Source organism: Buteo buteo, chromosome 17 (genome assembly GCF_964188355.1).
Source record: "Buteo buteo chromosome 17, bButBut1.hap1.1, whole genome shotgun sequence".
Lineage (NCBI taxonomy): Eukaryota > Metazoa > Chordata > Aves > Accipitriformes > Accipitridae > Buteo > Buteo buteo.
In genome coordinates, this window is record NC_134187.1 from 27,430,340 (window position 1) to 27,446,139 (window position 15,800).

Consider the following 15,800-nt stretch of genomic DNA (forward strand, 5'->3'; position numbering starts at 1 on the left):
AAATAATAGAAACCACTGCCTCTAATCCTTGGCAATAAATCCAAACACACAGAGCACGAATTACACTGGCTGCCAATATCATTGGGAAACAATTTACAACAGCACAGGCAAAACCAACCTTTTCCTTTTTACCTTAACAGCCCTGGGAAGATGTTTCTACACTGACCTGTCTCTTCTAGAGATAAGGTTTTTACATTTCGGTGAAGCATCAGAAGGCATCCCTGACCCTTGAAAGAATTTGCCTTAGAGTTTAGCTGGATAACGTAAAGCTTTAAAAAGCAAGCAATAAAAACACTGGCACCAGGGGAGCAAAACTTTGTGCCATTCCACTCTGCTGCTATACTTCAGAAAAAGTAAACCACTGACATCAGTTTTTCTAGCACAAACTATCACGACTGCAAAGAGAAAAAAAGCCCTGTTACACTTATTTGAAATCATAGACTCTAAGTTGCACTATAGCATGCCTAGTAATATGTGTTTTCAAATTTAAAATGTCTCTACAATTCACAACACTTAAGTACATACACAAGTTTATCATCACTATACTGGAAAGCACTTCAGCCAGTAAGTTCCTAATTAAATCAAGAACACTTGTGAAATATCACTAGAAAACACCTGAATCAGAGCACAGAAAGAGAATGAAAATTCAGCAAAGAATCTCTGCAGATTCTTGTATCATGCTTTGTATCCAAATCCAACTGATTTCTTTCTTAAAGGATTTCAAAATACCTTTTCACTGAAAGGTGGTATGCAGATTAATTAAAATACTTCTCTGTAATCATAGTTTAAATAGAAAAATCCTGGAAAAGTTTTACTGTTAGTGCTTTGCAGAATGCATCACAGTCTGAGAAAGTGGAGAAAGGAAATACCTTTTTTAGATTATATAAATCATCTGGCAATATAAAATTGCAACCTGAGGCAGATTTTCTACTTTACTTCTAGTCCACTATCAGAAGAGGTTCTTACACAATTTGACATTCCTAAAATGTTTTCATTTTTATTTTAGATAACATGTCTTGCTACTAACATTCTTTAACTCAGAAACTGTATTACTGGGAATCTATAAAAGTCCCATTTCTGCAGTGACTTAAGAGAAAAAACAAGACACAACAAAAACAAACCAACCAACCCTCTAATCCGAGAATGCACACAACTATAAAAATGGGATAATCCTGCACGGACAAAGAAAATGTATGAGACTATTGATTACAATTCTGAAATCTCTACTTTCTTTGCAATAAGTGCTTGAAGTCCTATGAGAAATCTGTGGCAAACATTCAGTAGTTTTCACAAAAGGGTACTTTAGTATACGGACAATGTTACCACCAGAGATGCTGAGTCACACACACAGTGTGTCATCCAAGTTTCCATGTACGCTTTTAGAGTATGATAATAATAGAACTGAAGCCTGGCTACAAATACACAAATGCAGGAGTAACTGAGTAAAGACATCTGAACAGAGTTAATTAAGATGATGCAAAATATATCAATATTTTTTAATAGGAGCTGTAAGGATCATGAAATTAGAGTACAAAAAAAGCGCATAGCTTTCAAAATAACTAAAAATATCATCTACTTATGTAATTCAGTATTTCTTAGTACTGCTTCCATGACTGTCAGACTAATTAGTAATGTCATTACCACATTGCTATAAATATAAGAAAACAGTCTAATTAGCCAACATCTGGAACACTGTCAACACAATAGTTTTCACCACTGGTCTACACAGCCTTTACCTATACAGCCTGAAGTTTTAATGAGCTTTTTGGTGTCTGCAAGGACTGCAGGCAAAAGGACTTTAACATTCCTTGGAATAGAGGAGAACCTTGGTAGAGGGTTTTCGGGGGGGGGGGGGGGGGGGGGGTCCAGCACAGCAGAATCAGTGGCAGTTTGAGTATCAAATATTTGCAGTATGACAGAAACAGAGTTGACACACCTTGTAATTTTGTGACAGCTAGTGATGAGAAAGAAACTTCATCAAAATTTTGTTCTCTCCCTCTTTTACCAGCATAACCCATACACTGACAGAAGGAAATTATATGCAAGTGTCAACCACAGAGGAAATCCCCTGCTTTGAGACACTGCTTCCCAAACTCAGACAACCATGTTGCATGAAATTTGTGTTTCAGCAAAAATGAATGCCCCTTGAAGTCAGCGAGACCAATTAAGCACCCACCGCACAGGATATATCAGTTGTGCTGAGTCCTCCTGATCATTTATGTTCCCTCTTAACTATTAAAATTCTGTATATTAAACTTCAGACCAGTGTAAATTAGAAGAGTAAGTTCAAGAAAACAGAAGGCAGCAATGCAATGTTAACCTATAGCAGAATTTCTGAATTATTGTGGTTTTAGCATATGCTTACCTGTACAGTTTCCTCCTTTCCAGAATACTTTCCTATTTGGGTTAGGCCACTAATGTAAATACCTAAAACAGGATGTAATGGCTTTGTTTCAATTTCTTGGTCATCTATATACAAAGTTACAAAGTCTTCTGTTACTAAGAGACGAATTTGATGCCAGCCTTCATCAAACAATGTCTAAGAAAAGTGAAGAAAACAGAATTGTTTAAAACAAAATGTCTTCAATTTAAATAACAATAAAACTGCATTTCAACGCTTAAACTACTGTTACTAGTTGAGATGATCAATCTTCCAGACTTTGTCATGCAAAAAATTGTAAGCTGTATAGGCAAAAAAGTATTTGCCAAGTAATATTATAATTGAGAAAATGATATCTGGTAATAATTAATCCCTATTTCAGAATTATTTTATAACTCACATAAATTTTTTCAGTCTATGATCTTGAACATGCTCAAACCTGTATTTGTTAAAAATATGAAGCCAGAGGCCTTCTTTTAGTAGTGGTATAATGTCTCAAACACTTCAGGTCTTAAATCATGGTGAAAACAAACTGGTACTTGAAAATCTTTCTACTCAACCTCTTACGAAAGAAAATTTAAAGATGACATGATATTGGCACAAAGAATCACAATATTGCAATGAATAAACCAAATATTACATTCATCATCTCACAAAACATCAGGTTTCTAAAGCTAAGATTTAGTTTAAACAAATAGCATAGTTCTATGAGTAATAGAAAATGAGAGATACCTTTAAAGAAGTATTTATACCACCTATCTTAGAAAGGAAAATCAACATGGAAAGAAATGCCTTCTTCTTGAGCCTATCCATCAATTTCAAAAACAAGCTACCTCTTCTGCCTAGCCTAGACTAGAGGCTTATCTTTTACATAGCTAACTTTATTAAAGATTAATCCCACACCAAAGTGGTATACATAAGAGTAAACTGAAACATGCATTCTTCAGTATATTATATATCTTTGTTACCTTTTGTAGACATTAACAGAAATTAAGCCTACTTCACTTAATAGTATACACCCTTAGATAGCACCTCTGTTTCTATTTTATTTTCATTTGTAGATTGGGTTTTTATTTATTTACAATGGCTCCCATTACAAGATAAAATAAACAACAGATCAGAATATATAACATTTCCATTTTCCTGAGTAGAAGTGATAAATTATCTTAAAGGTTTATTAAATTAAAAGGTTCATTAAAAGCATAGTGACATTTATAGCATGTTTAGAGACACACAGCTCTAAAAAGGGCCTGAATTTACTGTTCTCCATAACAGCAATACAAACATGCAGACACACACACACAAAAAAAGCAAAAGTCTTATTTTCCTGGTGAAGTTCATGGATACCTGGGACTGCAGGAATAAGACTGTTTTGTCACTGTAGCTGCCAGAAACAATTAAATACAAATTTTCAGATTGACTTGAAACTGAATTTTCTAACAATTTCCAGAAAATCAAATTTAACATTGCTTCTTAAAAAAAAATAAAATTATTTCACTTACAAATAATTATGAAAAGGCAGAGGAAGTTTGGGAAGAAAAAGTAAAATTCTCCATCAGAATAATAAAATACCTCTCCCTAGCAAAAGCTTAGTAGTTAAGACTTTCTCTTGGATAGGAGTCCTTCCTTCTATGAGGATTTATGTTTCAAATTCCTTCAGCCTGATTTGGAGTAAGGCTTCAAATGCAGGCCACCACTTCCCAGAAAAGTTGAACCCACTTGGCCATGAAGCGCTCCAGCAATAAATCTTTCTCACTCTTTGTCTGCCAAAGCATTCCTCTTTGTTCATTTAAATAATACTCCCTGCGGTAGGAATGGGAATCTCTGGGCTGCATATAATCTCCTATATGGCTACAAATACAAGAGTAGACACATTCAATCTCCTTCCTTCTGTCTCACCTGCAACCGAGACAACCTTTCTCACAAGAGTTGAATACTTCACTGGAAATTACTGAAGAAAGATTGAAAGAGAACCTTCAGATTACACTAGAAGACAATAAAATTGGTTTGCACAAAGAGGGGACTCCCTTCAGTGAGAAAAATAAGCAGCTGAAAGGAATTTTTATTCAACAGAGAACTAGACAAATCCAGGTTGAACTCTCATTTTGTAAGTTGCTGTTTACTCTTCTTGAGAAGAAAGTAACTTCTCTCATTATGTATTTTCAAGGAATTTAGACACTTAACAAAAACTCTCTCTAAAAATAGACTCTTTTCATTCACATTTTCTAGTCTCCATATCAAAGGCAGAAAATACTTTCCAACATATATGAAACAAAGAACTGTGTGAAAAAGTCTCTGTGATCTTCACAATTACCCGCTGGAAACTACTGAGTAGAAAACACCTGTAAAGTATTTACAGCGATGATCACTGTGGACACCCTGGAAACATGGGTAAAGTACCCCCCATCTATTTTTAAATGACAAGTAGTCAAAAATAAGACCATGCATTTTTAAAAAACATAAAGGGCAAAGGAATAATGTGTACTTAAATGAGTATTCCAGCATGATGGTGACTTACTTCTTACCTTTACACGAGGTGCAGCAAAAGTAATAACTTGTGTGCCATTTATTAAACTTGTTGTAGTGAATGAAAGCGTTTTCTCTTCTCCATTAATAGTGACTGCTATCTGTGGTCTCTTATCCAGACTTAGAATTCTCCACAAATCCCACGTTTTTTTAACTTTAAATCTTTGTGTGGAAACAAACACATACGATGGAGGCAGACCTTCTGGAAACACATTCCTAAACAAGGAAGAAGGAGGGAAAAAAAGACAATACTTGAACATTTGTATAAATTTTAAAATAAGTCTCTCTCACTTTAAGCAAATGAAAAAACCTTACTAAATTTAGAAGTGTATTTAAAAATTTAAATACCTTGTCAATTCTGACAGGTCAACACGTGAGGTTACTTCATAAGCTTTTGCATTAGTGGTTGGTATTTGAATTCTCTTTTTAACTTTTTTCTTCACACCTAATCCTACAAGAATGTCAAATCCTTTTTCATCTCGAGCTGCCACTGGAATTCTTGTCGGACAAACAGATTCTGCAAAGTAATAAATGCAAGTATAGCTCAAAATACGACTTAAAACTTTCAGAAAGTAACCTCCCATCTACCTAATTTTTTTGTAGCTGCCTTTCAAGAAATAAGAGAGAACTGAGAACTGCCAGTTAAGTATAAGATGAGGGAAGTGACATGCAGAATCCTCAGAGACATGAAGCAAGAATACTGAGATGTCATATTGTACTGCAATTACATTCACATACTATTTTGAATTGTCACTAATTGTAGTTAGAATATCTGACCAATAAAAATATTGACTTTAATTTCTAAAATGGTATGGTTTCAAAATGCTACAAAATTACAGATGTTAATTTCCACGATGCACTAACAATATGGATTAATCCAGCATCCCTCCCAACTATAAAACTGGGTTGAAAATGGGCAAAGGTAGTAATATCTACAACTTTTTGTCATCTTCTTTTGGTCAAAATGGACTCTGATCTATTTTGTCTGTTACACTGAAATCTGCTTGAAGCTATTCTCACTGGACAAATATTGTCTGATATATTTGCTGTGAAAACTAAAGTTAACTGAATGTTATCTCTAATTCTCGTTACACAAAAACAATACTAGTCAGTGAACCTAAGTTGTCTCAAAAAAAAAAAAAGGTGAGATAGCAGAGTGAAATTTAATGCTAAAGCCACCATTGTATTAGAGTAATAATGAAAAGAAAGCAAGCAACTTTTTGTTTTAATGAAATTATGCTAAACTACTTACAATAAATACATTTTCATCATTCATTTCCCATTCTTTCTTCAGAAAAGCATCAGTTCATAGAAAGGGAAGAGGTTACGAATACATTCCAAAGAAGGGATGGAGAGTTCTCTCACCTCCACCTGGACCAGCCATGGGCTGGAAAACTCATGTTTCAGTGCCAGGGAATTATCAGCTCAAAGGTCTAGAGTGGCTTCTCTTTATAATATGAGCAACGCTGCATGGCTTCTCTTTCTAACCAACCCAAGAGCAGTCAGGAGCTACCCCATTCTGGTGGGGGAGGCAGGATGTATAAACTCTAAGAAAATTCAGCTAAGTGTCTGCGCAAACTATCCATGGTGGGAAAGGACAATACATCCTAAGGGGACGTGCAACAGGTACTTGGGGCAGCAGCAAGAAGCCATGTATATTCCCCTTATTTTTCTTTTCCTCCCCACAGCAAAATGTCACCTGACTCCCAAATTAAAAATACATTAGAAGTTACCTGTCCGGTTCTAGAAGAAAGAATTGCAAGAACTGTCTGCCTACATTTTGGAAACTAAAATGTCTACCTTCTGAATGCTTCAAACAAAAAAGTCCAACACAACTTTCCTTCTCTGTCTTCTCAAAACACAGATGCAAGATTTAAGTTAACATACTTATGACATTAAGTAAGAGTAATAACACTTTCTTTTTTTCAGGTTTCTTCACTGGGCATTGTTATCATGGAAATATTTTCTAAACTCATTTATTTCAAAGCTGAATAATGGTCATATTGTAATTAATACGGATTACAGATAATCATATACACTGACAAGAAAATGAACATAAGAATCTCTTATCAGTTACAGTATTAGAAATTTGGTGTAAAATAAAAAATAAATGCAGAAATAGGATTACTTTACGTGAGAGGGCCATTATTCTGGATCAATGCCAAAGTAACTATTCCAAACCAATACAATACAAATTATGCATGTGTAAAATTGTACATTAAGAAACTATTCTTTATTTCCAATGGCACACTGAAGAATTACATAAAAACATTCCCAGTAAGGTAGATCTTTTTTGGGTCTTCTGGATCATCTTCTGGCGGGACTATTTTGATAGCTAACTGAGCCATTATACAGGATGCAGAAGTCAGTGGCAAAATCAAGAACTGTCTTCCATGGGAAACGAGGTTGTGTTTCCAGTCCACAGTACCAGTCACAGCAACTCTCTAGCCTATACTGAAATCTTGTTCCCCTTTAGTGTTTTTATATATTTTCAGATGCTTAATTTTTCCTTCCTGAAGTATGAAATAACTTTTCGTTGTTAAATCCCATTATCTAGCACAAAGGAACTTTTCTCAGCATCCTCCAGGCATAATTCTGAGGTCTGCATTGAGTCTTGTTTTTAAATGCATTCCTGACACACAATCTTTTCTATATTTTTTCTAGGGAATATTAATACTACAGGAACATTTGACTTCCAGAATAAATATCAAATAATTAAATATTCATGAAATATCTGGGGACTCAGCCACACTGTCCTTCCTGTGTGACAGGTTCAGCAGGTTCTTTCACCCTGCCGTAATCTAAAACCAACACTGGGGTTCCCAAAAGGCACACAAGAGCCCTCCTTCCCCAAGGCCATTCCTACACAAACCACTACCTGCTACACTACATGAACCACTGAACCTCAGCGTCCTTTTTCCAGAAGGGAAATACTGCCCTTACGCTCTTGTACCTATGTTCATGGACACCTATGTTATTTTTTTAGACATTGAAACAAAGACGATCAAGAGAGAATTGCAAAACTTTTGTGTGGTTGATCACAGCCATATCATTGCTTCTTTGCCCTCACAGAACTTCCTCTCTCAGAGTCAAAGTGAATCTTAACAACATGAATAAAATAATCCACCACTTGGATATAAAATTTCCAGTTTACTAGTCTTTCAGTTCACCTGCTAAATATATTGTGGTTAGAAATGAAGCTGCTAGCTGGCTCTGATCGCTCTTTGAGAGAGGCACCTCAATGCTAACGCAAAGGAAGAGCGCAATGTAAGAGAGTGGAAGCAAAGGGTCAAAGTAAAACAGAAAGTACACTTTTGTATACATAGTCAACATTCACAGATTACTGCTGTAAGAATCGTGTCAAATATCACAGCTGAATTTTAAAGGATACCAGTTAACTTAATTCTGAGAGCAGAAAATCCATCTTGATGAAATATAATGTCACTTCTTCCAAACTTTATTTAAAGAAAATATTGTGTTTATTTGGGGGAATTTCTCCCTGCATGAAGTTTTATTTAGCTGCACTTAGCAGATTTAATTTTTGGACTGACTACCCTACTACATTAGCCACAAGGAATTATTATGATTTTCATAAGCGTATCAAGAAATAAACACTATTATCCTCAACATAAGTATCACCATGTTTTTTCAATGAAGTCCATACTCAAAGTGAGAGCAAATGAAAACTATTTTTCATTCTTACTAAGTGCAGAAATATGGTACAACTGAAATATGACTTGCATTAATTCTTGGTAATAAAACATGTAGAAAATAGCACTGATAAATACTCACTTTACAAGAGAGTCCTTCTCAGTGATATATTCTAGAAGCAATTTGGTGTCTTTGTTATATATACAGGAAAGCCATTGTTTTTATATATATGGGAAAGTCAAAGTTATCAGAAAACTCAATGCAGTAATGCTGCTAGCGTTCTAAAGCTAAAAAGTCATTTTACAATGTTGGTCTTGGCTCATTCTTCTGTAAAAACCTTTTAAAAAAAGATCATAACATCTCATTACAATTCCAGGGACTTTTGCTAAGAGTCTTCTGGGTTTTTCAACACATACTAGCAGAAGAACTCCTGTTTGTAATGCTAAGTTATCCTCTCAACTGTCAAGAAAAAATGCTAGATTGTGGATGAGTACCAGCCACACCTAGGAAAAGGATAAAGTGAGCCCTATATTCTTAGCACTATGAGAATTGCTCAACTATTTTAGGGTTTCTAAACTTTATCAGTGCAAAAAATGTGGGGCTCAGGACAAAACGCTACATACTGAAATTAAACACACACTGTGTTAAAGCACCGTATCTTTCCCAAATATATTTCTTTGTTTAACAGAGAAAATAACATTTTGGGAGTGATGTCTGCACACAAGATTAAAATTTAAGAAGATCATACCGAAGATTATCAGGTGCCTTAGATTATATTAATCATACATTCTGCTTGTGAAATAAAGACATTACGGGTACAGAATTATATTCTGCACACCTAAAATATTTTATAATCAATTACCTTCACAGAGTTTCTGCTTTATAACTTCTTTAATTCTTGATATTGCAATATAGTCTTCAACATAAAACACGTAAGTTGACGAAGGCTTGTTGGCAATAGCTTTAAGTTCATCCTCCTCAATTTCTGAGCCAACACCAATAGCAAACAAAGTGATTTTATTTTTCCTTGCTTCTGCTGCTATGTCTTTGACTTCATCTTGGGACTTTCCATCAGTAAGAACAACTGCTATTTTTGTTAAAAATCTTGAAGATTTTGCAAAAAGATGGTCAAAGGCAAACTGAATAGCTCTTCCTGTTCTTGTATTTCCTCCCAGGTAGTGTATGGACTCCATTTCCCTGATGAGGTTCTCAGTGGATTCATGAGTTCCGAGGGGAATTTCAAGTACAGGGTAATCGCTGTACTGGACAACTCCAACTTGAATAAATTTTGGCCCTATGTCAAAATTTCTTGTAATGTTGGCAAGCCAGCTTTTGATTATTTCAAAGTTTTCTGGGCCAACACTGTAAGAGCCGTCTAAGATAAAAACTAAATCCGCCGGAGCAGTTCTGCAACCTAAAAAAAAAGCAAATATCAAAGAAATATTTTAATGAAGCCTTCCACTTTCTTCTTCCACAGGAAATATTTTTCATATCAATTACTGTTTGTATTAGAATCTATATTGACAAATACATTCCATTAAAAAAAAATCAGCTGAGTTTATCAGAGAAAACAAGATTGTTTCTGTAAGCCACACAGATCCAGCTTGGTATCAGAAAACCATACCATTTTGTTTTTTACATTATCACCAGAAAGAACTGTGAAAAATTCCGGAATTCAGTTCCTTAGCTGGCAATTGCATTTCATACAATCAGCAGAGGAATACATTTTCTTTTTTTCCATACCTCTCTGTCTGCAGAGATGATAAACATAAAAACTCATTTTTTTTAGCAAACCAAGCACACAGCAGAGGAAGGCTATAGTCTGAATACTTCAGAATTCAGCAGTAATATCCAATCCTTTTACAAATACATTTTAATTGACTTCTGACACTGCTACATGGCACTTACAGAGCTAGTTATTATAAAATCCTGAGTCTCCATTGAAAGTTGCTGGTAGCACATTCTGATTTTAGTAGAAAAATGCTCAGTGAATGAGCTCAACCTCCAGAATATAAGATCACGTAAGCATTTAATAAATATAATGTAACTGCATGATGACTAATGCATGGATTCAGCTCTCCTAGCTGTAGTCATTGACAAATGGAGCTTTTAGAATAAATTGCCAACTACAGGCCATGGACTGACACAAGCATTTCTACAGGACAGTCCTATCCATCTTCATGCACATCCTCAGATGGAGGGAGTAACTCTCTACAGAAGAGAATCACCTTCCATCGACTGTGAAAGGAGCTCAGGTAACTGACACACAAGGTACAAAGGAGAAGGCCAAAACCAGGAGAGATTATTTTGATCCCATGGCACATGCAGTCATGTGGGTTGCTGTGTATTACTGTGCTTTCTGTTTTGTGAAAGGCTGCAGCTCCACCACGGGAAGAAGAGCTTTGCCTTGTCCTGACATCTGCCTACGGACACTTCTGGTTAGGTCAGGATTTCACCTTCCTTGAAAGCAGGTGACCACAGTCTGCTGGAGAGATGCTTTTGCAATGCAGGTGGTGGTGAAGAGAAAAGGCATTGGGAGAAGGAGTAAGGGGTGAGCTGAATGCGTCACTCTGTGGTCCAGAGATATGAATCACATAATTTCAGTTGGAAGGGACTTCGGACATCATTGGACCCTGCTGAAAGCAGGCCCAGCCTAGAGCAGTTAGACTGAAAAAAAAAAAAAGTCTTTCTAGAGACCAAAAGGAATTTTATGGAGTTTGTTGAAAAATACTGAAAATTGCTGGCTTGAAAGAAAAACTGGAGGAAGAAGACCTACCCTGCAAGTATCACTGTGGCCAGAGGAAAGTTTTCCATGCTTTTTTTATCCAGCCTTTTTATCCACTTTACCTTTTAAAAAGCTACCTTGCTTTAACTTCTTCTTTTCCATAAACCAGATTTAGACTATAAAACTTGGTTTGGTGGGGTTTGAGATGGTAATTTTGAAGAATATGCTCCCAGAGCTAGGGTTATCTCAGCTTCCTCTCACAGAAGCTTTATTTTTCTTATTTAGTTTCTCACATAACATTAAGCTATCCAAAACGTGACTTCTGAAGAAATGAAAATACAAACACTCAAGACACAAGTTTAAATCAAGACTGGAGCTTTATGGTTCCATCTGCCCCCTCGAGCATTTCCAAGACACAAAAAGAAATAAAGATATTCCCTTCCTAAAGGAGAAATAAGATATTTAAGTTACTTATATATTATAGGGATTTGGACCAGGAAAATTATACTGGAAAAAAATCACCATCAACAGAAGTGTATATGTGGACCTGAAAATAGATACTATGAATTCAAGGCATGCTTTGAAGTTGCCTTTTTCTGAAATACAAAAATTAAGACTTACTTGCTCTTGTTTCCCCATCTTCAGCTGAGATGTAATCATGAAGTAGCAGAATTAATAGCATCTGAAAAAATGTTATGATCTGTGCCATGTGTATTGTATTTTCAAAGTCTCAAGATTAAACTAGATGGGGAAGAAATGAAAATAAAATACAGTGTTATTACATTACAAAACAAATCCAAACTTCTGTGGTTTAAAACCTGTGCATGAGGAACAACTTTGAATCGAATCTGCAAGCCCAGATGCAGGCCAGTCTGCAACGGACCACAGACCCATAAAGTGTCAGTCAGGCATGCAAGCCCAAAATTGAGATTCTAAACTCAACAACACTCACCAGCCTTTCTGTGGAAGCTCAGTTTTCACCAAGGCACATTTATATACCTCTCCTGCTAGGTACAGACATGAGTAGTTTATATTCCCAGTCCCAGTCACACTTGTCCAACTGCTATCCCACTCTGCAGCCATTACCCAAAGACATGACAGCTACTGCTCCAAAATACGGCAAGTGTTTATGTATCAGGTACTGGTGGGGAGATGTTACTTCAGTCTCAACCCACATACCTGGCTACTCCAAGGACTGTGGGACACTTCCCACTCCTCTACCCCAGGGCTGAGGGTGCCACCAGGAGTCAGGGTCTCAGCAAGCCCCAGCCCTGTCCCAGCAGAGCCAAGCCCTGTAAACTGTGTACTGTAACATCCAAGGTTATAAATATATATATAAAGGTTATAAATATAAATTATAAGCATCTTCAGCTTTTGATTTTTTCCTCTGTTTATGTCTCCTTTTTTATCATTGTCTCTGAATCATATTCCCAAAAGGGTCCTGAAGCAAACATGCAATTTGGGTCTCATGCTGCTGTCATAAATATTGCTTGACAAATTCACTTAAATGAAGTCATATTTATTACTTATGTTTATTCCAAAGAAAAAAAGAATCATAATGGGCAAAGATACATTTTTGAAGTACTGTATTAGAGAGCCATTCAAGCCTCAGAAAAAAAGTATACTGAATCTCTTTTGTATTCTGCCTTCTCATCATCCAATGCAAAATGCAATTTTTCTAACTACATTTTATCCTCCACTACAAAACATGAACACCCTGACAAAAAAAAAGGGAGGATTAACTGCTGGGCTGAGTAAGTGCATGCACTGGTGACTGAGAACTGGCATGGGTTGCCCAGAGTCTCCAGCCCTGGAGACACCCAAAAGCTTTCTGGATGTGGTCCTGGGCAACCAGCTCTAGGCTTTGCTTTGTCAGTCTTTATCTATCACATACTAGTTTATCACTAACATTCTTGCTGCTTTTTTTCAGCCCGTTTCCTAGAATTGAAATGCCTTCCTTGCATAAGGCCAAGACTCCTTCCCTTTTCATATCTTTTTCTTCTAAAGGTCATAAACCTTTACTTAGACCACACCAAAATGATCTACACACTCACCTAAAAGGACAAATATAAATGAAAATATTTATTACACAACAAAATTAAAAGTCAATATATGGGGGTGGGGGGTGAAAGCTGTGTGTATTTGTCCTTTTTATATTGCTTATCTTTAATTTTTAACTCTTCAGGGTAGACAAGGTGTCCACCACATTACCAGTAATAAGGTACCGGTAGATGTTTTGACACTTCTGTAGTGCTGGAAAATACTGTTCTCAAAAAGTACACCAAAACACAATTCAGCATGCCTATTGCAAGTGCCTCTTAGGAGAAGAAATAGGTAAATGGAAATACATAACTAATTTCTTTTCCAAGACTAGTCAAGGGAATAAACTGAAGAGAATGCCATTTAATCACTATAACATACTGAGCAGCCATCAAACAGCCAGTAAGCTGTTATCTGCAACAAAATTCTACAGCAATTAAACATAGACCTTTCTCTCTAAAGATGTATATACCTGACATGATGTTTTTACAGAAATGGTATGGGAAAAAGGGATTACAGAGTTTTGGGGGCAACACAATAACAAGTAGAGAGGTAGTAATTTCAATGTCAGGTTAATTTCTAGTAGATTCATGATCTGTATTTGCCTAATAGAAGATGTGCCACAAAATCAGTAAGTTGATTTACTCCGGCTTTTCAGTCTGCTGCTTTGCTTTTTCCACTGCTTGTAAAGCACTCATTCCATTAAGACCAAAAAAAAAAAAAAATTATCTCCACGAACAACCTCAAGAAATGCACAAAAGTCAATTTCCAGGAAATTCTACTCCTACCTAGTATAATCCCCCAAAGTTAATAATGCCAAAATATAATTATTATATTATTAAATATCACCTTCAGATTACAAATTATTGCAAGGTAACACCATACTTTGCTATTCATATTACTTTGCATCAGAAAGGCTGAGAAACCAGATGAAGCACTTTGGGGTCTACGGGATAGGACATAAGATGCACTGTTCCAATGATGCTACACAAATACTGGGATGTCAACTTCATTGGATTAAGTGGCAGTTTCTTGCTCCAGCTATTTGAAAAAGGATCTGTTTAAACAACAAAATCAATACATGCGAAAATCTTACCAGAAGAAGTGGACAATTTACACTGATTATTTCAGACTTGATGGTTTGTAACATTCATCATTCTAAAATCACTTTCAGCCTTTTCCATGGCAAGTGTTTACTGAATGGTAAAACACATCTCTCACAAGGCCAAATTGAGTGATACCAAAGAAGAACATATGAAATTAAATCTATGTGGGAATTTGAATAACAGGTAACAAAGAAGGACAACTGCATTCTTTGAGAAGATCAGAAAAATGTCAGCCTATAACTGAAAAAAAAAAGACAGACTACTGTACGGAGTGCTGATATATATCAAAAAAACCACAACGCTGGCCCCAACGAACTATAAAATCCTACAGATTCCTCCCACCAACAACCCCAAAAGAAAAAGGTCCAAAAAATTGATAAAGAATAGTTGTGAAAAAGATGACTGAGGAAAATACCACAACAGCACATAAATTAATTTTTGGCATTTGTTATCTCTGTGGTTGTCTCAATGGTTATTTATGTAAAATCCATAGAATTTATGTAAAAAGAAAACAAACCCCAAGCAACTTAGTGACTTCACTGCATCAGTCTTCACTAAAAGGAGTACAGGGACTGCTACCATTAGTATTGCACTTTTTTTGAAAATAAAACAGCATGCTAAATCTACAAAATTATTTTAACAACACACACCTTGCAGCACAAAACTTGTATGTGCTCTGTGCCGCAGGCACTTCAGTTCAGGCGGGGACCCTGGGATCCTGCTTGCTGGCACAACTCTCCTTTCACTAACCCCTGCAGAAGCTATTAATGCCTGCCTTAAACTGCACCGATCCCTTTCATTTCTCAGAGGCAGAACCAGAGGTAATAACCCGGTCCCTATCCTTGAGTGAGCTGCGGGATATGCGAAAAGATTTTGGCCGCCGTATAGGTGAGCATATTATCACCTGGCTCCTCCAATGCTGGGACAATGGGGCTAATAGCTTGGAATTAGAAGGTAGGGAAGCCAAGCAGCTGGGATCGCTTGCCAGGGAAGGTGGCATTGACAAGGCAATTGGAAAAGGGACACAAGCCATCAGCCTCTGGAGGCAACTCCTGTCAAGTGTGAAGGAAAGGTACCCCTTTAAGGAAGATGTTATATGTCAATCAAGCAAGTGGACAACCATGGAAAGAGGTATCCAATATCTGAGGAAATTAGCTGTGCTAGAGACAATTCATCATGACCCGGACAACCCACAATTACCCAAAGATCCAGACGAAGTCCAATGCACACGACCCATGTGGCAGAAGTTTGTAAGGAGCACATCATCGTCCTATGCCAACACATTGGCAATAATGACCTGGAAAGACAAAGAGGCACCGATAGTGGGCACCTCCAGTGTTTTGGAAATTCACCCCTGAACAAGAGCAGAAAA

The 15,800-nt window shown here is 36.5% G+C and overlaps 1 protein-coding gene across 1 annotated transcript in view; it reads right to left on the bottom strand.

The window, feature by feature from the left end:
* COL21A1 (collagen type XXI alpha 1 chain) overlaps nucleotides 1-15,800 on the bottom strand; it is a 115,473-nt gene that overhangs the window by 74,566 nt on the left and 25,107 nt on the right. Inside the window, exons 2-6 of the mRNA XM_075049325.1 lie at nucleotides 11,904-12,023; nucleotides 9,420-9,971; nucleotides 5,255-5,423; nucleotides 4,906-5,122; nucleotides 2,366-2,539 (exon numbers count right to left, since the gene is read on the bottom strand). Of these exons, the coding sequence (XP_074905426.1) occupies nucleotides 2,366-2,539; nucleotides 4,906-5,122; nucleotides 5,255-5,423; nucleotides 9,420-9,971; nucleotides 11,904-11,991 (1,200 nt within the window). The 5' untranslated portion in view covers nucleotides 11,992-12,023. The remainder of the gene's footprint in view (nucleotides 1-2,365; nucleotides 2,540-4,905; nucleotides 5,123-5,254; nucleotides 5,424-9,419; nucleotides 9,972-11,903; nucleotides 12,024-15,800) is intronic.